The sequence below is a fragment of the Hippocampus zosterae genome, chromosome 8 (genome assembly GCF_025434085.1).
Source record: "Hippocampus zosterae strain Florida chromosome 8, ASM2543408v3, whole genome shotgun sequence".
NCBI classification, from domain to species: domain Eukaryota; kingdom Metazoa; phylum Chordata; class Actinopteri; order Syngnathiformes; family Syngnathidae; genus Hippocampus; species Hippocampus zosterae.
The window spans coordinates 22,292,724-22,320,652 of NC_067458.1; the positions used below are offsets into that span (position 1 = coordinate 22,292,724).

General features: G+C 45.7%; 1 protein-coding gene across 2 annotated transcripts; it reads right to left on the reverse strand.

Annotated features, from left to right (window-relative positions):
* atp10a (ATPase phospholipid transporting 10A) lies at nt 1–27,915 on the reverse strand. 2 transcript variants are annotated; one of them, XM_052073703.1, is made up of 21 exons: nt 27,500–27,915; nt 23,770–23,974; nt 23,595–23,680; nt 23,167–23,273; nt 22,958–23,089; nt 21,762–21,892; nt 21,032–21,284; nt 20,535–20,752; nt 20,005–20,199; nt 16,572–17,133; nt 11,061–11,164; nt 10,247–10,373; nt 9,535–9,719; nt 8,469–8,823; nt 7,403–7,479; nt 5,299–5,424; nt 4,967–5,167; nt 3,663–3,743; nt 3,479–3,583; nt 2,380–2,567; nt 1–812 (listed from the first exon to the last, which is right to left on the reverse strand). In XM_052073703.1, exons 1-21 carry the CDS (start codon nt 27,913–27,915, stop codon nt 521–523), a joined length of 4,146 nt encoding a protein of 1,381 aa, XP_051929663.1. In that variant the 3' UTR covers nt 1–520. The 2 variants fall into 2 exon arrangements, with proteins under 2 accessions (XP_051929663.1, XP_051929664.1); XM_052073704.1 differs by lacking the exons at nt 1–812; nt 2,380–2,567; nt 3,479–3,583; ... (6 more) ...; nt 10,247–10,373; nt 11,061–11,164 and adding an exon at nt 18,364–18,398 and having other exon boundaries at nt 16,956–17,133.
* Nucleotides 27,916–27,929: the final 14 nt, after the last annotated feature.

A 27,929-nucleotide genomic window follows, 5' to 3' on the forward strand; every position in this document is an offset into this window, starting at 1 on the left:
AAACTTTTTTTTTTGGGGGGGGGGGCTTTACAACAAAATTCTTGCAATAACACGACTTTTTCTTCAAACCTCAACCCTCTTGTTCTTATCGTGTCAGACTAATAAATACATATATATTTTTTAACTTGCCCTTTTATGACTTTTTTCCACCTAATCATTTCTGTATTTTTCTTTTCAGTGCGGCACTAACACTGCAATGAACCGAGGTCACTGTGTGCTGAAAAGAAGTCCTCTTAGAAAGACGCAATCAAGGCCACTGTTGCGTCAAAGCACTTTAAAAAGAAATATGTTCATCGTTTCAGACCCGGCCAGTACTGAGATGCATCTTCTGTGAAAAATGAAGCTATCCCGGCAAATAAAAAGAACATCCAGTTCTTCTTCTAACTGCGCCCACCGCCCCCCTAAATAACATTAGATAAAATAAAGTACCTATTTGCATCCTTTATAAAAGAAGCTCTTTGGAAACATGTCATTAAAAAAACGTGCAAATTGGACAAAGGGGCGGAGGAGGGATGGCACTTCAGCCGACACTGAGTCTCTCCTGCGAGTTCTTGGTGTACTTGACGCCTCCCTCGGGGGGGAGTTCGATCCGGACCGACAAACTGGCGTCGGGACGCTGCGATTCCTCACGAGGGCGGCGGGGGTCTTTGGCGACGGAGAATTTTCTCTCGGGATCGGGCCGCGCGCCCGTCTGGATTCCGCTTAAGCTCAGGATGTTCCCGTGCGGGTTTTTGGCGGGGAGCCGGTCCAACCGCCGCCCCACTTGCACGGGGCTGGGAAAGATCGTGCCTTGACACGCCCGGTAAAAATATCTGCAACGCACACGCTTGGTCAGTTTTTGGACTTCACACCCCGAGCCCAAAATTGTTTTTGACATGTGAGCGCTGGATAAGCCACCGGTTATGCGACGAGAGAACAAATGCAAAGCTGCAGTCCCTGATGCACTTTCAGCCAAACACAAAATGAAAACACTCACAAGGAGCATGGTACGGTACATATATTACGCTTAAAACATTAAAATTTTACAATTTCCGAATTTTCTAGGACCTTCTCACAAACACACACACACACAAACACTACAGGTATATGTTAGTTTTACAGGAAACGGAGATAGACGGCGCTCTTATTTGGATCCTTTCTCAAATACGTGATAATGCATAGGTGTCAAACTCAAGGCACGGGGGCCACATCTGGCCCACCACATCATTTTATGTGACCCGCGAAAGCAAATCAAACATGTCAACTTTCGCGATGCTTGCCAAAATCTCCACCAAAATTTAAAAGTCTCATATGTAATAAACATTCATTCATTCATTCATCTTCCGAGCTGCTTGATCCTCACTAGGGTCGCGGGGGGTGCTGGAGCCTATCCCAGCTGTCTTCGGGCAGTAGGCGGGGGACACCCTGAATCGGTTGCCAGCCAATCGCAGGGCACACAGAAACAAACAACCATTCGCACTCACACTCACACCTAGGGACAATTTAGAGCGTCCAATCAGCCTGCCATGCATGTTTTTGGAATGTGGGAGGAAACCGGAGCACCCAGAGAAAACCCACGCAGGCCCGGGGAGAACATGCAAACTCCACACAGGGAGGCCGGAGCTGGAATCGAACCCGGTACCTCTGCACTGTGAAGCCGACGTGCTACCCACTGGACTACCGGGCCGCATGTAATAAACAAGAGACATTTATTATTGTAAGCATTTTCTCGTTACTGAAAACATCTTTACAGGAACTGAAACCACAGTTGAAGAAACCGTTATTGTTAACATGTGGTTCTAGTGATAACGGCCCTCCAAGGGAAACGGAAGGTAAAATGTGGCCCACGACGAAAATGAGTTTGACACCCATGTTTTCTCAGCACGACCACAACAAGTCACGCGAGTAAGATAGCGATCAATGTTCGCAAAACTTACCTTCAAGGTTGGGAGAAGTACAATGAGACGTGAAACTTCAAAGAAATAAATAGCGGTGCTGGCATGCAGCGAGCAAATTGAGGATTCGGCCGAGAGTCCACACAGAATGTGGAAGCGCTGCGTGTGTCAGAGACAAAATCGCCAATCGCCAATCGCAGGGCACACAGAGACGAACAACCATTCGCACTCACACTCACACCTAGGGACAATTTAGAGCGTCCAATCAGCCTGCCACGCATGTTTTTGGAATGTGGGAGGAAACCGGAGCACCCGGAGAAAACCCACGCAGGCCCGGGGAGAACATGCAAACTCCACACAGGGAGGCCGGAGCTGGAATCGAACCCGGTACCTCTGCACTGTGAAGCCCACGTGCTAACCACTGGACTACCGGGCCGCCCTCCTACGGGACACTGCCATTTAATTTTTTTTAATCCGTTTAACAAAGCTGTCAGATGCTCCCTACCTGGGCAGCAGTGCGGCCGCTGGCGTGATGAGACAGAGCAGGTAAAACGTGGGGTCCTGCAGCAGCCTCTGCATGGTCCAGTAGGGGTTCGAGGGGGAGTAGCAGGTGGGGCATGAGGCATTGTAGCACAGCGCCACCGTGAAGAAGAGAGCCACGCTGAAGCAGATGGATAGCAGGTTCATCCACGTCTGGAACGAGAGGCATTGCTTAGACATGATTTTTTTTTTTTCCCAAGATGGCGCCCGAGTAGGCAGCCTTCGGCAAGTGCTCTTCAAGAGCCTTGCTTTTTTGTTCTTTTTTGTCTTTTGTTTTGTCACATGTTGTTTGTTGTTTCATCGTGTGGACCCGATATGGACTGTTTTCAGCGCTTTTTGGCCACGACATTCGTCAAAGGAGCAGTATCTGTGCTCGGTGGTTGCGCCTTCTCGGCAGCACGCCTGTACCAGCACAGATTTTGATTGGGAGGAATGTCGGCGCCATTGACTGTCGGTGCTGGATAGACCTGGGGCGCTTGTGTTTTTTGCGCCAGTAATGGGCAGCATTTTTCACAACCCTGATTTGTTCAGTGGCTATGTTGGCGCTGTTGGAAAGTTGGCGTTGGTGCGGCTGGATGGATGGCCGCTGAAGTTGAGGATGAGGAGAGAGGAGCGTTGGCGAAGAGCGCCGATGCGTATTTGGAACCGTGAGTCGCCGCTTGGAATTGAAGCGGATTTCCATGGGACAGGAGAAGTGAACCAATCTCTTTTTTCGTCAATGGATGCTACAGCTTCTTGTTGACTTTGAAACTTAGCTTGTAGCCGACGTGTGCACATTTTGAGCATGACGTCTCTGATCCACTGGTTAAAGGACACTTTGATTCTCTCCTCTTTCATCTCAAACTGCTTCAAACAACAAAGCGTGTGACGGAAAAGTGGTTAGAACTGCACGACTGTCCGTTTTTTATGTTATGTGTTGTGTTTATTATTTTACTTTATGCTAACTGTTTTGTAAAGCACTTTGTTACAGCTGCCGCTGTTGTGAAAGCGCTATATAAATCAGCATGTATTGTATTGTATTGTATTGTATGATGAGTCTTCCCCCCGGGACTGAGTTTTCTCACCCAAGTTTTGGTCTCCACCCCTAAGTGCAGCAGAATGGTGAACACAGCGATGGTCGTGACGGGGGTCCCCCATGTAAACAGGTCGACGTCTGAGTCGGCGTAAGCCTGGGGAGGAAACGAGGGTTGAGTTTAAAAGCAGGAAGGTCGACGATGGAGAAATGAGACTGGCGGCGGGGACACTCACAAAGTAAGGAATGAAGAAGCAGACCAGACTTTGGTAGAAAGCGTCAATCATGTTCATCCAGAACATGTATGGCTTGTATTCCTTGAAAGTGAACAAAAGCGTCCATAAATTGACAGTTCCCCTCAATCTGCAGGCCTGTTTCCAACTAGAAGGCCAGAATTTGTGTTTTTTCAGCCATGTACTCTTGAGACTTTTTGGTGGGTCTACGCCTCATTGACAAATCCACCAAATTTCATGTTGCAAAATTAAGCTGGCTTGGGTCGTTGAATTTGCTTCAAATATGATTTTTTTGGGATACATTTTTAAACCCCCCCCCTCCCAAATATATCTGTAATTGTTTCCTTAGGCCTGCAATGACAGTTTTGAACCAAAATAGCAGATTCTGGATGTCTTTTGGTGCATTCATCTTCAGATTTTTTTTTCCTGCTAAATTAAACTGTTTTATTATAACTGTGTTATTTTTGTTATTTTGACTTCAAAATGGCGCCGCGAGAGTGGCTGCCTTTCCAGCAGCTCCTATTTTTTTGTTGTTCTACTTCTTCCTTTCATAACTTTGCTGCTGTGAATCTGGAATTTCTCCATTGCGAGACTAATAAAGGTTTTTCTTTCTTTCTTTAAGAGGCTGGACATCCATCCATCCATCCATTTACCGAACCGCTTGATCCTCACTAGGGTTGCGGGGGGTGCTGGAGCCTATTCCCAGCTGTCTTCGGGCAGTATGCGGGGGACACCCTGAACTGGTCGTCAGCCAATCACAAGGCACACAGAGACGAACTACCATCTGTGCTCACACTCGCGCCTCGGGATAATTTGGAGTGTCCAATCAGCCTGCCACGCATGTTTTTGGAATGTGGGAGGAAAACCGGAGCACCCGGAGAAAACCCACGCAGGCCCGGGGAGAACATGCAAACTCCACACAGGGAGGCCGGAGCTGGAATCGAACCCGGTACCTCTGCACTGTGAAGCCCACGTGCTAACCACTGGACTACCGGGCCAACTGAATCATTTGTGACAACCAAAATGACATACTTTGCAAGTTTTTACGGGTGTAGCTTCCTGCAACTTTTTGTGGGTCGACGCCTGTTTGACATACCCACCAATTTTCAGTTTTTTTTTCAGAATTTTCCCAAAACGCAAATTTTTAACAATTTCACAATTAAAAAAAATAGATAATCGTATTGATTCCTTAGGCCATGCCATGCTTTTGCATCTTTTGACAAAAAAAAAATATATTTTAACCAGCAGAACTCGTTTAAAAAGGACAACGATTCAAGGGGTGAAGTAGTGGAAAGGCAGCCAGCCACCTCCGAGTTCTGTCCGTTGATGTAAAGCTGAGGTAGTTGCTGCAGCGTCTGGGCCGACACGTCCTTGTCGAGCGTGCCGGTGATGAGTTGCGGGAAGGCGGAGAACATCAGGTTGAAGAAGATCAGATACCACTGGTCGATCATGGCCGAGCCCGAGAAGCCGCAGTAGAACTGATACCAGAAGATGAGCGCCACGAACATCTGAGCCAAGAATCAAACAACGGAAGAAAAAAAAAATCCCAAACATTATAACCAAGACACTTTTGTTATTCTTCTTTTTAAGCTGCTCTTTAAGGTCATGTGCAGTTTGTGTTTAGTGACGTCGGACGTACGGCGTTCTTGTAGAAGAAGTAGAGGATCATGTTGGCCAGGCGTGAGTAGCACCAGTGGCCGTGCACCAGCAGAAGCTTTTGGAGGTTGCGGAACCGTGGCAGGGCAAAATCGCTCGCCATCACCGCCTGCGAGACATCACACAACGTTCTGGAGAGACTTCCCCGGCAAACGGTACAAGAGCCTCTCGCTCACATCCAAAGCCCCCTAAAACTCTTTGTCCGACATATACTTGATGTAGTCTGACCTATTGCATCATTCCGACATTATGGATACACTTAAATCAAATACACTGGTGCCTTGAGATAAGAGTTTCATTTGCTCCATGACCAAACTCGTAACTCAAGACACTTCTATCTCAAGGAGTTTTCACAACTGACTCGTCTATCACAGAGGAACTCACCTCTCAGTTCGACTCGTCATGCCGTGCCATCCTGGATTTAATAATCCAAGAACTTTGGCATTCGACTCGGAATGACTTAGATTTGTTCTTGGTTTTACTGTTTGGTGCTTTCTACCGCCTTTATTATCGATTTGTCTTACTGTTTATTGCAGGGGTGTCCAAACTTTTTGCCAAGGGGGCCAGATTTTATGTGGTAAAATGTCGGGGGGCCGACCTTGGCTGACATTCTTTACATTGAACAACAATATTGTTCAACAAATTTTAGTAAGCCAGTCTGTTTCACATTTCCATTTTTATTTTTATTTCAACAATTTTCAGAATTTCTTTTGGTTCATTTGAAACGGGTATATCACATGCAACTGCTTATTCACTTGACTTTTTCTTAAACAGAAGTCTCCTGAGTGCAAATTGATTGATTTGAAACATAAAATGTATCACCATGACTTTTCAATAGTCACAAAACCTTTGACTCGAACAACGGGGAAATGAACAAGCAATACACATATCCACAACTGCAAGGATCATTTGAAATATGACATATCAGTCAATAGAAACACGGAGTGATGTCTTGTTAACTCGTGAGTGATGCCCTCAAGTGTCTAAATGCTATTACTCATTTAGTGAATGCTATTACTCATTTAGCCACTAGAGGGAAGCAGTACTCTATGAAACATCACTCACCAGTCTACGAGACCTCAGTCAATGCAACACGTGTTCCATTGCGCCCAAACTGCGGGCCAGACGGCACTGATTTTATGACAGGGGCCGAGGGCCGGATGAAATTCGACCGCGGGCCGGATTTGGCCCCCGGGCCGGACTTTGGACACGCCTGGTTTATTGTGCATGTTAAATCGCTCCATGTACAGCACTTTGTATGCAGCGATGGCTGTTTGAAAGTGCTCTATAAATACTGTAGACTTGACTTGACATGGTCAAGCGTTAGCAACCTGGTAGCGTAGCTCTCCTGGATTTCTGCTGATCTCTAATAAGCGCCGTCTCAATGGGCGTACGGGGAGCAGGTTCATCATAGGGCGATAGCGAGCAAGGCTATGGCGGTGAAACGGGCGTCTGAGCACACGCGGGAGTCAGCGCTATCCCTTTAAGAGCGCCAGTGGCTAACGGTGATTAATCCGGCGTACCCCCCCCCCCCACCACCGTTACCGATGGGAGTCTTTAACAGATGTGCTACGCCCGTGAGAGTTAATTGGGAGTCTCCGTTATTGCTATGCAAGATCACCTTCCTGGAAAGGCGAGCTAAGCAGGAATATACGGGGGATGATGATGATGAAGATGATGAAGATGATGATTACGATGCTGTAACCTCTGCGTGATATTAGCATGGATGTGGACACTGTAAACGAGCGCCGGCCAAATAAAGGGGCCCACCAGGTTTGTAAAACACACCGTTAACAGCCATTAAAGGCGTCCTTCAGCCACCTTGAACAAATAACAGTGAGCACGATGACTGGAAATACTGTAATCCACAGCCAAAAAGCTTTTTTCCATTCTGTCGTCATCGGCAGTAGAACATGGTTTTCTGTTTTCTGACTAAAAAGCAAAAAAAAAAAACAAAAAAAAACCATAGTTGACGCCAATTGACATCAATCTTGGTTAATATTGCCGTTATTACGTCACGTCAGCGCTGCTCCCAGCGTTCATGATGGCCGCCACCTTGCACAACAGAAATCAACAGAAGGACTCACCTGCATGCCTTCCTGTCCTGATATGCCCACGCCAACGTCAGCTACCTGGATCATACTGACATCATTGGCTCCGTCGCCTAGGAAATATGATAATAATTGAATAAATAAAAATATATACAGTGTGTGTGTGTGTGTGTGTATATATATATATATATATATATATTTTTTTTTTTCATTCGTTCATCTTCCGAGCCGCTTGATCCTCACTAGGGTCGCGGGGGGGTGCTGGAGCCCATCCCAGCTGTCTTCGGGCAGCAGGCGGGGGACACCCTGAATCGGTTGCCAACCAATCGCAGGGCACACATAGACGAACAACCATTTGCACTCAACACTCACACCTAGGGACAATTTAGAGTGTTCAGTCAGCCTGCCACGCATGTTTTCGGAATGTGGGAGGAAACCGGAGCACCCGGAGAAAACCCACACAAGCCCGGGGAGAACATGCAAACTCCACACAGGGAGGCCAGAGCTGGAATCGAACCCGGTACCTCTGCACTGTGAAGCCGACGTGCTAACCACTGGACTACCGGGCCAGCCAATCGCAGGGCACACAGAAACGAACAACCATCCGCACTCACACTCACACCTAGGGACAATTTAGAGTGTTCAATCAGCCCGCCACGCATGTTTTTGGAATGTGGGAGGAAACCAGAGCACCCGGAGAAAACCCACACAAGCCCGGGGAGAACATGCAAACTCCACACAGGGAGGACGGAGCTGGAATCGAACCCGGTACCTCTGCACTGTGAAGCAGACGTGCTAACCACTGGACTACCGGGCCGCCATATATAGTGTGTGTGTGAATGTGTATATATATATGTACATATATACACACACACACACTTTTTTGGTGACTTCATTTTTCGCTTTTGATGATGATTCCCAAGACTTTTACTTGAGGCATATTATTGTAAAGTAACAGTTCTCTCATTACAACTAAAGGCTACTCTACCCACCTTTGCTTGCCACTGAGGAGAAAAAACAAAGCATACTAGTATACGGACCTTAGAGTGGATATTAAGAATATTGAATGACTGCATTCAAAGGCTGGTCTGCAGCTACTCACCGATGGCCAGAGTCATGACTTTCAGCTTGTTGCGCACCAGCTTGACCACCATGCTCTTCTGCAGCGGCGTGGATCGGCAGCAGAGCACCGAGCGGCAGCTACGCGCCACTGCCAGGAACTTGTCCTCCAGGGTGCGGTCCAGGGCATAGGCCAGGGTGCGGCCGTCGATTACCAGGCCCAGCCGGTGGACGGCGGCATGAGAGGACGACCAGTGCCGAGGAGGAGGAGGAGGAGGAGGAGGAGACGGATAGATGTGGAAGGGGGCGAAGTCGGCATGGAAGGACTTGGCCGAGCCGCACAGGAATTTGGCTTGGATGTAGTGTAAACTCTCCTCAAGGAGCAGGGAACAAGCCTCCTAGTTTGAAAGAGACAGGCACGGCTTGGATCAAAAGCTGGCGCAACATGAAGCTGCTTCACGAGTACTTAAAAAAAAAAAAAAAAAAAAAAGAGCATGGCACAAAACAAGAGACAGTGCTGAGCTGCAGGTTTGCTTTTAATAAGCCGAAAAGAGCTTAAAGGATGATGAAGAGGGTTGAAAGGAAAAATAAGATCATTTAACACACAAAAAGAAAAAAATCAAAAAAAAAATCAAGACCTAAAGGAAATATGTTTTTTTAAAAATCACCAAGTAAAAATGAATGAAATTCCAAGGAAAGGTGCCAATTCCATTAAAAAAAAAAGTCAAAATAAAGGAAGGGTTGAAGAAATGAAAAGAAACAAGAACAAGATTACAAAAATGAAGGAAACGATAAAGTCGCAATAGGAAACATTACAAAAGGGAAAGAAAATATATTTTTTAAATACATTAAAAGGGAAACACAAAATTGAGTCAAAAAGTAAAAAAAAAAAAAAAACTTTTGAAGGAATTGAAGCCAACATCAGCAACAGCTTCATTCCAATCAAACAAAAATAAAAAATTACATGAATATATAATTTTCAATTTTGGTTTTGATTTTTTGACTTGCTGTTGGATCTTTCCACCCAATTTGATTTTTGCGTCTCCAGGTGTCAGTTTGCAACTTTGAAAGACGAAAAGACTTTTCCCCGAGATCCCCGGCTGGCTCACCATGGAGTCGGCATTGAGCGTCAAGATCTCCTCCTCGGGATCCAGCAGCTTGCAGGCGTATGCGATGTTCACGGCCGTTTCCTGCTTGTCGCCCGTCAGCACCCAGATCTGCAAGCCGGCCTTCCGCAGGGCGTCGATGGTTTCGGGCACGCCGTCCTGCAGCCGATCCTCGATACCCGTCGCGCCTGTGAGGAAAATATTCATTCATTCATTCATCTTCCGAGCCGCTTGATCCTCACTAGGGTCGCGGGGGGTGCTGGAGCCTATCCCAGCTGTCTTCGGGCAGTAGGCGGGCGACACCCAGAATCGGTTGCCAGCCAATCGCAGGGCACACAGAAACGAACAACCATTCGCACTCACACTCACACCTAGGGACAATTTAGAGTGTTCAATCAGCCTGCCACGCATGTTTTTTGGAATGTGGGAGGAAACCGGAGCACCCGGAGAAAACCCACGCAGGCCCGGGGAGAACATGCAAACTCCACACAGGGAGGCCGTAGCTGGAATCGAACCCGGTACCTCTGCACTGTGACGTGCTAACCACTGGACTACCGGGCCGCTCCAGGAAAATATTTCGCCCACAAAAATCTGTGAATCTGGAATTTCTCCATTGCGAGACTAATAAAGGTTTTCTTAAAATAAATAAATAGATAGACGGACGTCAATCCATCTCCACTCAGGCCGCCATTCGGGTATATAGGGCCGAGTTTACCCAGGAGCTGGAGGTTGGTCTCCAGACGCAGGGCCGACTCGAAGAGCAGCTCCTCCCGACCTTGGATGGCTGTCTCTGCCTCCAGGTGGCGCTGCAGCCAGCAGGCGTATTCCTCCTTGCTCAGAATCTGGCGGGCATGGGGGTTGCAAATTAGAGCAAAGAATTTGATCCGGGCAAGGCCCTGGCGTATTGAACCCAATGACAAGAAGCTCTTTTGCTTGTGTGAAGACAATTCAGTGCACTAGTAGAATATCCGTGTCTGTCTTGGAACATTTTTTTCCTCTACTCGTGCCTTTCAGCCTACTAATAGAAAACAAAACAACTTTTTATCGCGGAGCTTTTCCATGTCAAAATGAGGCACTCTATATCGATATTGTTGTCATGCTGTCTGTCACAACCGTTTAAAACTATTTTCCCTTCCCTCTGTGACGTGCTCACACTCATGGCCAACGACGAGGCACTCTGAACCAAGACTTTTTTAAAGCACTTTGTTCGCACCAAAGGTAGTTTTAAAGTACTCTTACCTATGAAGTTGAGCCGAGTTGAGTTGTCTTACTAGTGAAAAACAAAATGGAGACTAGTACGTGGACCTCAAGCTGAATAGCGAGGTTATCAAATAAATACTGAAATAGTTTTCCGGCGGCATGTTTTATGGCCACACGGCGGTGACGGTTTTCGCACGGGCGTAAATCAGCCAATGTGGGATCGCGGTCGAGATCGCGGGTGAGTCATGAGGACATGCCACGGCTTTGCACAGGCGGGATCGTCTGCTTCCAGCTTCCAAATCGGAGCTCGTCCGAGCACACCGAATTACCTTTTTGGCAATGCAAAGTGTGCGCAGGCCGTCAGCGGCGTACTGGTTCAGGTAGTTCTGGGTCCTGTAGATGATCTTTTTCTGCCGTTTTCCCTTGGAGTTACCTTGGAAACACGCACGACAGAACGGAATGGGAAGGAAGGCGGTGATGTGATTGGCAGAAGAGGGTTGACACATCGCGGCGGCGTTTGGATGCTCGGCGCCGCCATCTGCGTTCACACCTCAAACGCCAGCCGCCATACAAATGCAACTCAGAAACACGATCAAGACTCCTCGAATTGCTGTTTCGTGTTTTGTACGATTCGCACGAAGCTCCCGAGTACAAAATGCGGCCCTTTCTCTGCTTTAACGGCTCATCTCGCTTCACGGCCCAAACACCCGACAAGATTTCCTCTCAATTACTCTCTAAGTCAGGTATGTCCAAAGTCCGGCCCGGGGGCCAAATCCGGCCCGCGGTCGAATTTCATCCGGCCCTCTGCCCCTGTCATACAATCAGTGTCGTCTGGCCCGCAGGTTGGGCGCAATGGAACACGTGTTGCATTGACTGAGGTCCGCAGACTGGTGAGTGATGTTTCATAGAGAACTGCTTCCCTCTAGTGGCTAAATAAGTAATAGCATTTAGACACTAGAGGGCATCACTCACGAGTTAACAAGACATCACTGCGTGTTTATATTGACTGATATGTCATATTTCAAATTCCTGTTTCAAATGAACCAAAAGAAATTCTTAAGATTGTTGAAATTAAAATAAAAATGGAAATGTGAAACAGACTGGCTTACTAACATTTCTTGAACAATATTGTTGTTCAATGTAAAGAATGTCAGCCAAGGTCGGCCCCCCGACATTTTACCACATAAAATCTGGCCCCCTTGGCAAAAGGTTTGGACACCCCTGCTCTAAGTGGTTTTAATACGATCCAATATTGTGTGCGTTTTCCTCGCGGGAAGGCTGCACATGATCACCGGTCTCGTGTCTCCCCCGGCCAAACATAGCAGAGAGCTTGCCAGGCGCTAATGCAATAACAGCACAGCTTTGCAGGCACCGATAAGCTGTCAGCCATCTTACTGTAAGAGTGATGAGCATACTCACTCATTAACTTTTGTCTAAAACGTTTGCTTGAAAACATTTAGACGACGTTTAACGGACCGACGGAAAAGATAGCGCTTCGAGGGAGGAAAAAACAGACCGTCCATGCGAGCGCAACTGTCAAACAGGAAATGACTCAGAAGTCAACGGACCGATTTGCTCTCGCTATTAAAAGAAAGATGCGACCGTACTAACCTGGGGACACCAAAACAAGATCAATCTCCAGACCTCAACCAGAAGCAAGAAGTGGACAGTTTTGAGACCTTCCCAAATCAGTCTCCAGACTTAAACCCCTAAAGAGCGTTTATTTAACACAAAGCTCAAGGAAATGTCCCGCTTTGAACCCACACATTTAAAACACGCCGTCAAAACACCATCAAAGGGGCAAGAAGTAGAACATTTTAGAGCAGGGGTGTCCAAACTTTTTGCCAAGGGGGCCAGATTTTATGTGGTAAAATGTCGGGGGGCCGACCTTGGCTGACATTCTTTACATTGAACAACAATATTGTTCGACAAATTTTAGTAAGCCAGTCTGTTTCACATTTCCATTTTTATTTTAATTTCAACAATCTTAAGAATTTCTTTTGGTTCATTTGAAACAGGAATTTGAAATATGACATATCAGTCAATATAAACACGGAGTGATGTCTTGTTAACTCGTGAGTGATGCCCTCTAGTGTCTAAATGCTATTACTCATTTAGTGAATGCTATTACTCATTTAGCCACTAGAGGGAAGCAGTACTCTATGAAACATCACTCACCAGTCTACGAGACCTCAGTCAATGCAACACGTGTTCCATTGCGCCCAACCTGCGGGCCAGATGGCACTGATTTTATGACGGGGGCCGAGGGCCGGATGAAATTCGACCGCGGGCCGGATTTGGCCCGCGGGCCGGACTTTGGACATGCCTGTTTTAGAGTAACTAAGTCTGTCCCCGGCCTTAAATCTTATCGAGCATGCATTTAAAACGATCCAGAGGCTTAAACCAAATCAAGCGTGGATTTAAAAGACATTGTCAACGTTTTTGGAGTGGACAAGTCAATTTCCACACGGAGTGTTGATGTTGACGACACTGGCACGACAAGTAGAAGCTTTTTGACGTTCCAGACCTCAACCCTACAGCTCACGAATTGGAAGAACAACGAAGGGGAGCCCAAAAACAAGAACAGATGTCATGGAAGCTGCCCAACTAGGAGAAACGCTACAAGATTAAAAAAAAAAAAAAAAAACAATAAGAAAAAGAACCGATCACTGGGAATATAAATGGGTACAAATTTTCTAATTCAGCATGCAAATGTTGATTGGGGCGGGGGGGCTTCTGATCATATTCAGGCCGGCAGAGATCACCACCGAGCTGACGTCAATGCACGCACTCGGCAAGCATAGCGACACAGAACAACCCCCCCCACCCCACCCCCGCTTGTGTGAATGGAGCCATTATGAAGGCTCCGCCTTGCCATGAGGATGCACTGGCTCGCCGTTCGGATTGGCTGCCAGGACCCGACGGTGAAACACAGTAGTCAGTGTTGTGCGTCACGCCCAAGAAGGCTCTCCGGATGGGGAGGAGCTGGGCGGATGGTTGGATCACCCCTGAGGCCTTTTATTGGAGGGGGAAAATGATGTCACCTGGACCCGATTGCAATGTATGCACAACCAAAACATGAGATGTGTCAGAAAAGTTGCAGGGCCGGTGTCAATTGAGAGATATATATATAACACAAACTACAAAAAAAAAAGGTGTTTTGGCAGAACACGTCATGGCTGCGTCACCATGACGATGCACTTGTTCACAATGACCTGAGCATCTGACAGTTCCTGGCAGCTGTTCCTCCGTTTCTTGTCTTTCCCAAGCTCGACATCCAGCCACTAGCCTGAGCCAACAACAGACCAGCCTACTTTTTGCCGAGAATGACCTTCAAACACTGGCACCACCCCCCCCCCCCCAAAAAAAAATGCCGATTTGACTCTGCAAAGTTTAATACACATCTACAAAGTCATGTAAAACAGTCAAATGGCCCACCTATAATTCATGTCGTTATTGTAGGAAGCGTTACGTGATCAATAAAGTTCCCTTTTTGTTTTTTAATTAATCACACAATATCAGTTATCTGAATGTTATTCTGTCAAATATTTACACCCTCACCCCAAAAAAACAAAACAACAAAAACAAAAGTCCACGTCAGTCAAGCGCATTACATTATGGCACTCTTTAAAATAGGGGTCCCCAACCTTCGGTCCGCGGGTCATTTGGTGCCAGGCCGCACAGAAAGAAGAAATAACTTCCTTCCGTTGTATTCATTTCGGAATCTGAAAGATGTTTTATTTTGAAAATTTACCGGATTCTCTGTTATATCAGTCTACAGTATGTCACTCATGACGCAGGCGAATTCGCACTTCTCGGCCACGTGATAAGTTCTCGCATTAAAAAAAAACACGTCTTTTTCGGGAAGGGGAAAAGGCCCAGCCAGGAGACAGAAGAGGAGCCTTCGACTTTCAAGAAAAACAAGGCTACATTTAATAGACATAGTCCTATTGAAAGTGGTGAGTCATATTTTTCATGCTTTTTTTTTTGCGGCGCATCTTATTTTGAAGGCACAATTAAACGTTACCATAGCGACCAGAGAATGTTGCGGCTAGATAGGACGTTCCTCGTGTCATGATTCATGTTTCTAATTATGTTTAGAAAATACCACACTTTTAATGCAGGTCATCTATCTGGCGTTAAAGGCCAGCCCCTGAAAATATTGTCTGACATGAAACCAGCCCGGAGGGCAAAAAAGGTTGGCTTTAAAAAGCTTTAAAATCATAACGTCTCTGCAAAAAAATCCAAATCCAAAGATGTGGCTGGATGTTGCCAAGTTGGCTGCCACCAACTCGTTGCGAAGTGCCTGAAGCTCCAAAATAATATCAAAATTCCATTTAGATAGGTTGGTCTTAACGTGGGAATAAGGAATGTACGGGTTGCATTCTGCCGTACATATTTTTTTGATTTATGGCTCGACCTGCAATATCTGTGGTTTCACATCACATTATAACACCGGCGTGTTTGCCAGTGATTGTCAAATGGCATCCTGGGAAGTGGCCTAGTGTTCTGCGCAACTGCGTGCGAGGTCGCTTTTGTATGCCTGGAATAATAACGTCCCCAATAGGACGATAAATCGAACAATGATTTGACACCACAGGGGGGGAATAAACTGCACAAGCAGGTTGCGGATTTTTTTGTTTTTTGTTTTTAGTTTATAGGTTCAAGGTAAGCACTGAGCTGTATGGGAATGGCGCGATTTTAAAATGGCGTGCATAACTTGAGTGGAAAGGCTTGACTTGGGGCAGACAGTTTTGGTGGTTTGAGCTTCATTTCCCAGTTTCCAAAATTTATTTTACTCTTTATAGACTTTCCTTGATTTTATTTGGCCTGTTTTCAATTTGTATTTTTCCCCCTTTCCCGTGATTCACTTCTAATTTTGTTATCAGAATTTTGGATTGATCGATTCAAGGGCCACCCCCGCCCCCTTTACAATTTTTGTCCTTTTCATTTTTTTTTGCTTTTAAAAAAAGGAAAACATTTTTTGCAGTTTTATATTTTCACACTTTTTCTTTCATCTACTTTTTGTCATTTGCATTTATCAGTTGAAGGGTCATTTGGTTTTGCCTTTGCAGCTCCTTTCAGTTTTTTTATTTTTCACATTTTTCTTTCATTCATCTCTTTTTTTCTTTTTAGCAAATGTTCTCATCTTTTTGAGTTTTTACTTGATTTTGCCATTTTGAAAAAAAAAATCATTTTAGTTGCTATTTATTTGATCCCCGTTACATTTTGGGGATCGGATTTTTAAATTTAGCCACTCTATTTCTCATTTTTGTCTTTATTCTTCCGTTTTTCTATTTAGCGCAGGTAAACATGAATCTGTCAGTTTTTTGGGTTTTTTTTTGTTGCATTTTTTACTCATTCTCTTTTTTTCCTTAAACCCATTTCCCCCCGGTTTTACTTGCCATTTTGTTAAATTCTATCTACCAACTCATTTTTGGGTGAGGAAATTCATATTTATCCATTTCATATTACCCCCCCCCCTTTTTTTTCCCCTCTCCTACATTTTTCCCTCTCTTTAGTCTTACGTAACTTTAGTGGAAAGGTTTGAGGTGCGGCACAAAGGGCGGGTGAGGAGGCTGGAGTGCTACAGCAACCAAAACCCCGCTTAAGGCACACAGTGCTATGCAAGACAAAACTGGACAGTCACCTTCTACATCTTCTACAAAACTGGACAGTCACCTTCTACATCTGCTGGTGTTCCTAACGCGACACATCAGTGAGAAACACTCCTATCTTGTGTTCCATAAACACACCACTGCAGGAGTGCGTTAGCTTGTGGAAAGTAACTCTTTCTAATCGGCAACCGGCAGCGTATAGAGGACAAAGTCAAGTCTTACCTGTATTGGGGGATTTAATGAGGTCCATGATGACAGAGTCGGCTCCTTTCGTGTAGACGGTGATCTGTTCCGTGAGTGGGTGCTTCACCACCACCGACATTCGCTTCCTGGTGGAGTCAAAGCCCAAAGTGTGCAGCAGCTCAAAGTTCAGCTTCCCCAAGTGGGGCAAATCCACCGTCATTTGGTCCGGGAGACGCCCGACGAGGGAGCACTTGTAGGCCTTGGCGGCGTAAACCAGCGCCGCTTCATCCGGCGACTCGGCCTCGTAGCGCAGATCGGCGCCCTCGGGGTTTCGGATTTTGCCGTCGTAGGTGGGAGGGGTGGGGCTGAAGGCGTGCGCTGCCACGGCCACCGCCGTCACCTCCTCCTCGAGCTTGGTAAGGGTGCTGTCTGCCGAAGGGGAGGACAGCATGCTGGAGCAGCCCTTGGTGGAGGAGCGGTTGGTGGTGAGGCTCGACGAGCTGCTGCTGTTGGAGCCCGAGGTCAGGCGGCTCGGCGTGAAGCGTTTGATGAAATCTTCTATGGTTTTGACCGGGGATTTGAGTTCGAACCGCATTCGGACCTGGAGGGCACACAACGGAATACGACAAACGTCACACTCAACCCATATTGGATGAAAAAAAAAAGCGGAGTAATTTAATTTCACCCATTTGGGGAATTTGACCCAAAATGGCTGACGTTCTGTTCAATTTCAGGCTTGAGATATTTCCATAAATCCTGTTAGGACAGACTTATGCAAACCAATTTCATGTCGATTAGTGAAACAAGTATCGCTGGAAAATATTTTCTAACTTTCTAGGGGAGATGAAAATAATAGTCGCTTGAAATCAAAATGGCCGACATCCTGTTCAATTGCAGGCATGGACCCGTGAGACCTTTTTATGTGTGCTGTCGTGATAATTAAGGAAACCGAAATTTGTGTTTATTAGGGAAACAGGAGTTAAGGGATTTTTTTTTTTCATTTTCCAGTGGGCATTACTGACTGAGAAATGCTACTTCCTACTTCCTGTTCAATTTCGTGAATGGGTCCTTGAGACTTTTTTATACATCAAGTTGTGACAGATGCAGTATGTCCACCAAGATCTGTGTTGATTGATGAAACTATTGTTGGGGGCTAATTTCCAAGCGATAAATAGCTCCTTCAAACCAAAATGGACGACTTCCTGTTCAAATTTGGGCATGGCTCCATGGGTGCGACAACCATGAGTTTTAGTTTTTGACACATACATTTTCATCAGTGTCCATTCAATTTTTTTGTTGCTTTTTTTCCCCATCAGAGAAATAATAAAGCGACACAATTTTGTACGGTCAGTGCCACGCAACATTTGCATATGACCTTTTGTGTCGGTCCCTTTTCCCTTTTGGGGGCAGCATAGTACAATAGTGGAGCCAAGTGATGAACCGTGTGCATCTTGGCATCCAGCCTTGAAAGGCGCTTTTAAATAAAATGCATTATTATTATTATTATTATTATCACACGCATGCATCTTGAACCTATAAATCATTCAGGCGAAGCCACAAGGGTGTACTTACAAAAAGGTGGACAATCACAGTGGCATATTACAAAAAAAAAAAAGCAAGCAAACAAATACGTGCGGGTGATATATCCGCAGACTATCAAGACTCTGATTAGCTGGCGAGACAAGCAAGCTAGTGCACGCCGTTGGGAGGAGAGGATATCACCTCTGACCGGGACGACCACACCCACAGAAAACAAAACACGGATATACAACTGAGAGCAGGCTGAAAAAGCACATGAAATAAAACTGAGCGCTATGAGAAACTAAAATACCTGTACATGCTTCTTCGGTCAACAGACGGACACGTCTGGGGTGTTGCAAAGAAGAAAAAAAAATCAATGTGATTCAATTGTTTGGTACATTATTTCTGTCTTTTGTACAGTATTTTTTTTAAAAAGCCGTTTGTACACCCTCTCCTTCCGTGATGAAAAGGAATTGGCAGGCTATCAAGGGCAAGGGGGGGGGGATGTGGAGGAGGCTGAGGGATAATGGGGACAACGGAGGACAGTGGAAGACAATAGGGCTCCGTTGAGGTCAGTGAGGGTGGGGATACGGGGGCGGGCGAGGGAGTTACATTCACTATGTTTTTCATAAAGTTGATATTCAGGTTAAGGTTAAACTTTCGGTTTCTGAAACGCTCACGTTTAACATGCGTGAGCGGACGGAGTTACTCCCGTATATATGGTGACTGTAAACATCAGTTAAATCCCATCTCCACACCAGAAAAAAAACAAAACGTGTGAATCAACAATGTGACATGGTCACCAATTGCATCAGGACATGGAGAAGAAAGTGAAGGAAAGCATTTCTCCTTCTAAAAAAAGGATTCCGTTATTCACCGCGTAGTTATAAAAAGACATTCTGTTTCTATTTTAGTCTTAGATAGTGTGTTTGCGTTTCTACAGAAGCTCGACAACAGGGGCCGCCAACCGTTTTGAAACTGAAGCTACTTTTTGACTAGCAAGGGCTAATAGCTTGATACACGCTTCTGAAATAACAATCCATCCATCCATCCATTTTCTGAACCGCTTAATCCTCACTAGGGTCGCGGGGGGTGCTGGAGCCTATCCCAGCCGTCTTCGGGCAGTAGGCGGGGGACACCCTGGATCAGTTGCCAGCCAATCGCAGGGCACACAGAGACGAACAACCATCCACGCTCACAATCACACCTAGGGACAATTTAGAGCGTCCAATCAGCCTACCACGCATGTTTTTGGAATGTGGGAGGAAACCGGAGCACCCGGAGAAAACCCACGCAGGCCCGGGGAGAACATGCAAACTTCACACAGGGAGGCCGGAGCTGGAATCGAACCCGGTACCTCTGCACTGTGAAGCCGACGTGCTAACCACTGGACTACCGGGCCGCCTCTCTGAAATAACAAATCGTTCAAATTATGTTGAAAAAAACAACCCCAATAATGAAGGCTATTCTTTTATGTGAAGACACTGATCGCATTAAATTTTTCACACGATAATTAGGAAGGATAAATTGCAAAATGCAACACGTTTTTTTTTTTTAAATAAATCTACGAGAGTGTACACATAATCAAATGATCACTTACACAACATTCCTAGAAATTCACACTGTCTCACCACTGTGATCTAATTTTGGAACCGGCGTGCGAGCTAATCATGCGGTCCGTGGGATCCTACCGATTGCACCAACTTGGTGAGGTCTGCTCTACAAGATACAACCTCCACTTTTGTTTTTCCTTTTCTATTAGCATTTTCTGATTGTGTAAAATCACATTTTTTAGTAAATGCCACAAGCTGCTGAAAACGGATACGGCGGCCATAGTTTCGACACCACTGCAGCAGAAGATGGGAGGGACATGAAGGACAAAGACCGGGGAGAAAAGGGCACGTTACCCCAAAGACGGATGCGGCATCTTGGACATATTTGCAAAGGTTACCTTGTGACGAGGCTGGTCGGGGGAGGACACCACCACCGTGTTGCAGAGGGTCAGCGCGATAAAGAAATCCATGATGTCGCCGAGGTCGGAGGGCAGCTGGGACATAGGCTGGCTGTGGAAGCGCATGAAATCCATCTGACTGCCGCATTCATTGACTTTGTCCATCAGCTGAGGGTCGGGCGTGATGTCCTTCTCCTAACGCCGCGGAGGAACGTTTAGCCGTGAGTGCGGGAGCGGACGGTTGAGAATGGTGCAAGACAACAGGGGAACCGGGGGGAACGTGAAGGTTGACGCAGGACAAGGCAGGAGAAACTTTGGAGGACACGGATTGAAGACACGAGCGGCGGTGAGAGATAGCGGAAGAAAAACAGTGAAGGACACAGCTCAATGGAGGACATCGGGGGACACCGTTGGAGAGTGGAGGCTTTAAGAGACAGTCAGGGTCAATAGGGGACATAAGAGGACAAAATAAGGAGGAAGGTGAAGGACAGCAGGAGACAATCAGGGGGGGGAACAGGGGCCACACAGACCATTGGACTGCTGAAGGCCGTGTGCTTGGACAGGATGCTGGCCCTCTTGGCCTCAGCCCTGCTGCCCGTCCTGCGGTGGGATTTGGTGCTGTGGGAGCGCAGCACCACTTTGACGCTATGATGGCTGCCCACGCTGTCTCGCCTGGGCAGCGTCCCGCCGCGGGACGGACACTCCTCCTCCTCCGAGTCCATCTCCTGGTACATGGCAAGTCTCCTTGCTGGAGGACAACAAAGACACATGACAGGACAATTTAGGATGATGTCACACCTTCTTTCGGGTAGCAAGAGCTTTAATGGCACCATGAGTAACCACACCATTTCTACGCATGTTATTTGACTAAGGGTTCAGAAAACGGGGTCAATGGATTTCATGACTAATTGAAACATAGAAACAAAAAAAAAATGTTTGTTTGTTTTTTTTTAAATGACAAAAACATTGCAAAGTGGTCTATAAGCACATCGCTACAATCATTATTTTGGAAGAATGTCAGTCTGACCGTTGGCATCGTGCGAGTACTCCACGCCCGCCACGGTGCAGCGGCGGAACACCATCTTGTTATCCGTCAGCGTGCCGGTCTTGTCGGAGAAAATGTACTGCATCTGCCCGAGGTCCTCGGTGATGTTGAGCGCGCGACACTGAAGGTGGGAGTCGCTCTCCTCATCGTACAGCTCGGCGTCCTGGTGGATGAAGTAAACCTGGCAGATCTTCACGATTTCGATGGACACGAATAGCGAGATGGGGATCAGCACCTGAGGGGAAAACAAGCAGATTTTGTCCCCATCCACAAATATTGGTTTGGGCATCCTGACATAAACTTCACATCTGACCAGCACAGGGTGACATTTTTTGCTTGGTCGGTGTGTCAGCAATCGGACAAACAGAAATAAATCAATAAAAACTGACTCTGAAACAGAAACAGAATACAGAGCTGTTTTTTTCTCCGATTAGCCGCTAGCTAGCTAGTCACCAACCGGTTAGCTGCCGTATGCTCATCACTTGTCACGATTGAATGCTGAGCTACAATTGATACCGACCAGCTTTTGTTGGCAGAGGACTTTGAATCATTTATTCAAAGTCCTTTATTAATCATTTATTAATCACTAATTTGAATCATTTGAGTCCTCTGTTGACAAACGCCGTTCGATCATAGATGTTGACAGCTAGGTTAGCTTCTCATGCTGGCTAGCCTCTGTATGCTAGTGAACAAAAGGTCGGGCCTTTCATACCTGAAAGACAATAATCATGGTGAGGAAGAGATAGATGGCCGACAAGACGGGCGACAAGTCTGTTCCCTCCGGACTGAGGACGTCAAAAACGGGCCTCTTATCGCCGTACTGAAACATCCACAGCCCGTGACCTGCATTAATAAGAACATAATGTCACACATGAACAACTTTGGTTTGGATCTTTTAGTAACTCGTGTTTTTGCTACTGCTACCTGTTTTATTTTGAATGGGTTTCCACTTCCTGTGCCCTCCCTGCCCTCTTCAGGACTTTGATTTGGACCTCCCACGATTACTGTCATGCATCAGCGTTGGTTGTCTTGCTAGCTTTATTTTGTTGGTTTCTACTTCCTGTTTTTTTTTTCTTTATCTCTTATTGGCTTGACAGAGGCTGATATTGACCAGCTTTTCAAAGGACTTAGATTTGGATCGGCACTAACTGGTGTTGTGAATAATTATTGATTCCGTAACCTGTTTTAATGTGTTAGGTTTCTATTTCCTAGTTTGGGTCTCCAATCCCGTCGGTTGTATGTGACTCACAGATGCAGACCAATTTGATCAATAAAAAAATTCACAGGATCTTTTAGTAACTCGTGTTTTTGCTACTGCTACCTGTTTTATTTTGAATGGGTTTCCACTTCCTGTGCTTTTTAGTAAGCCGTGTTTTTGCTACTGCTACCTGTTTTATTTTGAATGGGTTTCCACTTCCTGTGCCCTCCCTGCCCTCTTCAGGACTTTGCTTTGGACCTCCCATGATTACTGTCATGCATCAGCGTTGGTTGTCTTGCTAGCTTTATTTTGTTGGTTTCTACTTCCTGTTTCTTTATCTCTTGTTGGCTTGACAGAGGCTGATATTGACCAGCTTTTCAAAGGACTTAGATTTGGATCGGCACTAACTGGTGTTGTGAATAATAATTATTGATTCCGTAACCTGTTTTAATGTGTTAGGTTTCTATTTCCTAGTTTGGGTCTCCAATACCGTCATTGTATGTGACTCACAGATGCAGACCAATTTGATCAATAAAAAAATTCATTTGGATAACATAAATTTGAGTGTGTGTGTGTGTGTGTGTGTGTGTGTGTGTGTGTGTGTGTGTGTGTGTGTGTGTGTGTGTGTGTGTGTGTGTGTGTGTGTGTGTGTGTGTGTGTGTGTGTGTGTGTGTGTGTGTGTGTGCGTGTGGCACTGCACTGTCACGCACCAACAGCAGCAAAGGAGCACATGACCAGTAGGATGATGACGCACCAGAAGACATCCACATTCATCTGTCGTTCCAGTTTGCTGCGCTTGTAGCGTGGCCCGTTGTTGTTGAGCATGGCTTTGGTCTCGTGACCTGCAGACACGCATACGCGCGCTCTCGGTCATGTCCGCGCGGGCGTTCCGAGGCGGCGTCACGCGCGTGGCGCTCACCTGCGTAAATGACGATGCCCACGGCCTCCTCCGTGTTGCGGATGGTGCAGCCCCTCAGCAGCAGGTTGTCTTTGTAAAGTGCGTCTCGTCGGCCACTCCGGTGGATTCTGCCCCAATGAATCAAAGTCAATGGCGATTGAAATCAAAGGTCACGCTTTGAAAGAAGATAGGACCCCTCAAAACGCTACGATACAGTATTATATTATACATCTGTATTTGTACTCTGAGTCAGGAAAATGCTCCGACAAAATAAAAGTTAATACCAAAACAATCGTGAAGCATACGCACCACATTGAATTTTTTTTGGGTGAATTTATGCAATTTTAACCAATTGGATCTGGATCATTTTATTTTGTGCAACCACTTGACGAAATAAAGTTGAGTCCATTTTTCTTTTTCAGCGCACGGCGACAAGCTACGATACTCACATGTAGCCTCGGAATCGGTTCAAGTCGTTGTTGGGCTTCTCGCACTCGATGACGCTGTCGTACTTGGATGGGTCAAAGTCGCAGTCCTGCAAAACCAGCCGCACCACGGCAAACTTTATTAGGCACATCAGTACCATCGTCTTACCCTGGCGACGGAAAAGTGATGTCGGCTCACCAGGTCGAAGAAGCTGCGCACCACCTGCCGCTGCTTGAGATTGGTCTCGCCATCCAGAGTGGCCGTCTCGATGTGACACAGGCGGTCGGGGTCGCTGGAGCTCAGTAGCAGGACGTCGGCCGGCAGGATCTCGTTACAGCGTAGGCGGATAAAATCGCCCACGTGCACCTCCTTCCAGAACTTTTCTACATAGCGCCGCTCTGTCCTGATGACCGAGCGGGAGCAAGAAATGAGTTTCACTGATTGCCATAACGTTTAGTGGACATGTCTTTCATAACAGGACGCACGAGTAAGTCACCAAGATGCATGAACAAAATTGAATACGAAGTCGGCCAATAGATTGTGTTCAATCGGGTATTTTTTTTTTAATTATGATACAATTTAATATTTAAAAACTGCTTGTTTTTAAACTTTAATTCAGATTTTTTTTTAAAGATGACCGTCGTCTTCTGCAGCGGGCAAAGTTGGCATGAATCCGTGGGTGGATGATAGAACCTAACAATTGTGTTCAGCATTCCTCAAAACGCATGTGTGATGTAAAAAAAAAAAAAAAACAACAACAACAACAATGATCAATGATGAGTAAAACCTTAGTGGACACCTTGATGTAGCTTTAGCGAGACGTCTTTATATCATGAGGACGACACGTGAAAAAAACTCAGCAGGGTTTTTCTATTTTTATCCTTCATTATAATAAAATGAGTTCACAGTGTTCTGACGGGAGAAGAATATATTTATTCATCTACACCGATTTCATGTTTTCAAATCGTGATCGAGACATGATGTTGCTCTATTGCCAACACTATGTGTCAACAATTCTTTAGAAAGACTTCTTCCATAAATATGATATCAACCATCAACCAAATATCTTTTAGTAGCTAGTGTTTTTGCTACTGCTACCCGTTTTATTTTGAATGGGTTTCCACTTCCTGTGCCCTCCCTGCCCTCTTCAGGACTTTGATTTGGACCTCCCATGATTACTGTCAGGGCGGCCTGGTAGTCCAGTGGTTAGCACGTCGGCTTCACAGTGCAGAGGTACCGGGTTCGATTCCAGCTCCGGCCTCCCTGTGTGGAGTTTGCATGTTCTCCCCGGGCCTGCGTGGGTTTTCTCCGGGTGCTCCGGTTTCCTCCCACATTCCAAAAACATGCGTGGCAGGCTGATTGGACGCTCTAAATTGTCCCTAGGTGTGAATGTGAGCGTGGATGGTTGTTCGTCTATGTGTGCCCTGCGATTGGCTGGCAACCAGTCCAGGGTGTCTCCCGCCTACTGCCCGGAGACAGCTGGGATAGGCTCCAGCACCCCCCGCGACCCTAGTGAGGATCAAGCGGCTCGGAAGATGAATGAATGAATGAATGAATATTTATGACCGTTAAAGAACGCAAATTTCAGGCTTTTGCCACGGACAGCTACAGAAAATTTGAGACAGACGAGAGGTGTGCCACCTCAAAATAAATCCTTAACACCAATTGCGAACCCGAATTTTTCCTTTTTATCTTTGGTGAATCTTTTTGGGCTTTGGAAAAAAAAAAAAAACATAAATAGTGGATAACCTTGCCGTTAGGATTCTTTGGTGTTTCTTGCTTAACACGCCGACAGTTGCTGATTGCCAACTCCACTGTGGAATTTCAACAAACGACTGAACGCTTGCAATTTCCAGAGTTAGCTTAGCGTTGCCCTCAGCTGAGAAAAATGCAGTGTGACCAATGAATTTGGGCGTGTTGATCAAAAGAGCACATGACTTCTTGCACTTCTTGGACCAAAGCAAGTCACAGTGTCAATATCTCACATCACTTTTTGCTGCTTTGTCATATTTGTGGTAGCGAATGACTTTGAGGAAACAAATGCAGAGTTTACATAACAGGATTTTTGATTGTAAATACGAGGGAAGTTCGATAGCACTTATTTTTCAGTCACATATGAGTACGAGTATTCACTCTCGACGAACTCTACAGTGTGTTATGGGCACCGGGAACAGATGCCATTCGTACTGCTGTAGGATCTCTTATAGGATGCTTTTTTTTTTTTTTAATTGGGGGAAAAAAAATACAAAACTACACTGCTGCTTAAAAAGATGTTTGTAATCAAAATCAAAACAGCAATGCTTTATGTACATTATGTAAATTTCTTTTAGCAGTAGTGTTAATGTCAGTGATCAATATTGTAGCGGAAAAAAAAAATCACGATTATAATCCTGCCACATTGAAAAATAAAATGAGGAATGTGTGAAGGTTGAAACTGAGTTCACTGCGAAACCAGCCCATTCCAAAGACCAAACAAACACTTGTCTTCCAGGTGGAGCCAAAGCAAGAGTTTGTTTAGCTGACATTGGAGTGGCATCAACAACACCAAAGTGATTACTCATTGTAAACTTGACTGGATGCTTCAAGTCCACGTTTACCCACAACCCCCACCGGGGCTAAATTTCTCAAACGGGAGGAAGAGCGCAAACATCAATGCTTCCATTATCGGAACTTTTTGTAAATATTAGCATTTCGGGACAGAAGCAGGAACTTCCTGCGTGCTGGCTGCCACGTAGGCGACGGCATCACCTGGATGGAGTTGCATGCGAGAAGGACTTAACGCTGAAAAAAAAAAAAACATAAAAACACAGAGCCTTTTGACTGGTGTGAATTATCCTTTGTACACGTGCGTCACAGCCACGCTTTTCATTAGGGCAGGAACACCCCACAAACACAGGCGGAGGACCCGCGAGAACACCGGACGCTTTATTCGGCACACACAATATGACATATAAATCGCAAGTTATCATTAGAAAACAAGAAATTTTATTTTATTGATTTATTTTTAACTGATGTGAAGAACGTGCCAAGTAGAAATGGCGTTCAAATTGTTAATTTCTCTCAATATACCTCCATAAAAATACATGTTGGAAATTAGGGATGTAAGAGTACCGAGTACAGGTATCATATCAGCACAATATCGGCCTTATTTTAATCTATTGAGTACTCGCAAAAACTGCCTATACGCCTACCTCTTGTGATTGTTCTATTATCAAGAAGTAAATGTCACACGTGCCTGACAGATCGGCTCAGATTTAGAATGACTGTATTGCTATCAAAATGTAAATGTCCGTTTGCTAACTCAATTTGGGTGTTATGATGACTTCCTGCGTATTTCATACATGTACTTACATGTGCATATTCTCATTCATCCAAGTCACTTCTTTATCAGGCCATTGAATTGATCATCACTGGACTGCTCAGTTTGTTTTAACGAGACGTTTCGCCTCTCATCTGAGAAGTTTTCTTTAGTTCACGTGACAAGGATTGGTTCGAACTCATTAGCCTCATGCATATACTTATTTAACATATTTACAGCAACACTTTCAGACTTGGGTCAATTAGAGGTAAACAAATGGAATAAGCTGCCAACAGAAGTGAAGTCAGCCCAGAGTGTAAATACTTTGCCTTTTTTCCCACCCATCCCTTTGATAAAGGTCTTCGAAACATTTTTAAATTATTTCTTGAAATTTTAGGAACCTACCTTTTTTTTCTTCACTTGATTTTTAAATAATTTCAAAGTCTTCCGTTAAATATTGTCAATGTAGGCTCTTTTAGTATTTTTCATAAGCAACCTTTGTTTTCTCTACTTTGATTCTGAGTTGTTGTGTTTGGAAATGAGTTGCTTGTGTGAAGCACTTTGAGCTAACTTGCATATGAAATGTGTTTTACAAAAGAGTGTTTTGGTCAGTAGACTTATGTTACTCGCCTGCTGTAGACAAGACAGTCCATGTGGTTGATCTCCTTGTCGGACCTGTGTCTACGGTAGTCCTCCCATAGGTCTTTGATGGCCGTGACGGACAGGATGAAGACCACGGGGGCAAGGGCGAGCTCGGGTTGGAAGGCGTTGACCACCGGCACGAAGTTGAGCAGCGCGATGAAGACAAAGTAAACATTGGCGAAGCGGTGGAACTGCTCGAAGAGATTCTTGGGCAAGAAGGAAAGCACCGTGTACTTGGTGGTCTTGATTTTGTTGTCGGCGTATTGTCGGTTGGGGTTGTTGTCGTCCTCCTCGCAGAGGATGTTGGCGTAAACGCTCCTGGTTTTACTCTCCTTTTTGCTCTTCTTCTTCTTCCGTGGCCCCAGTTTGACTTTGGCGGCGGCGGCTCCTTCGGGGCTCGCCATGGCCGACGAAGACT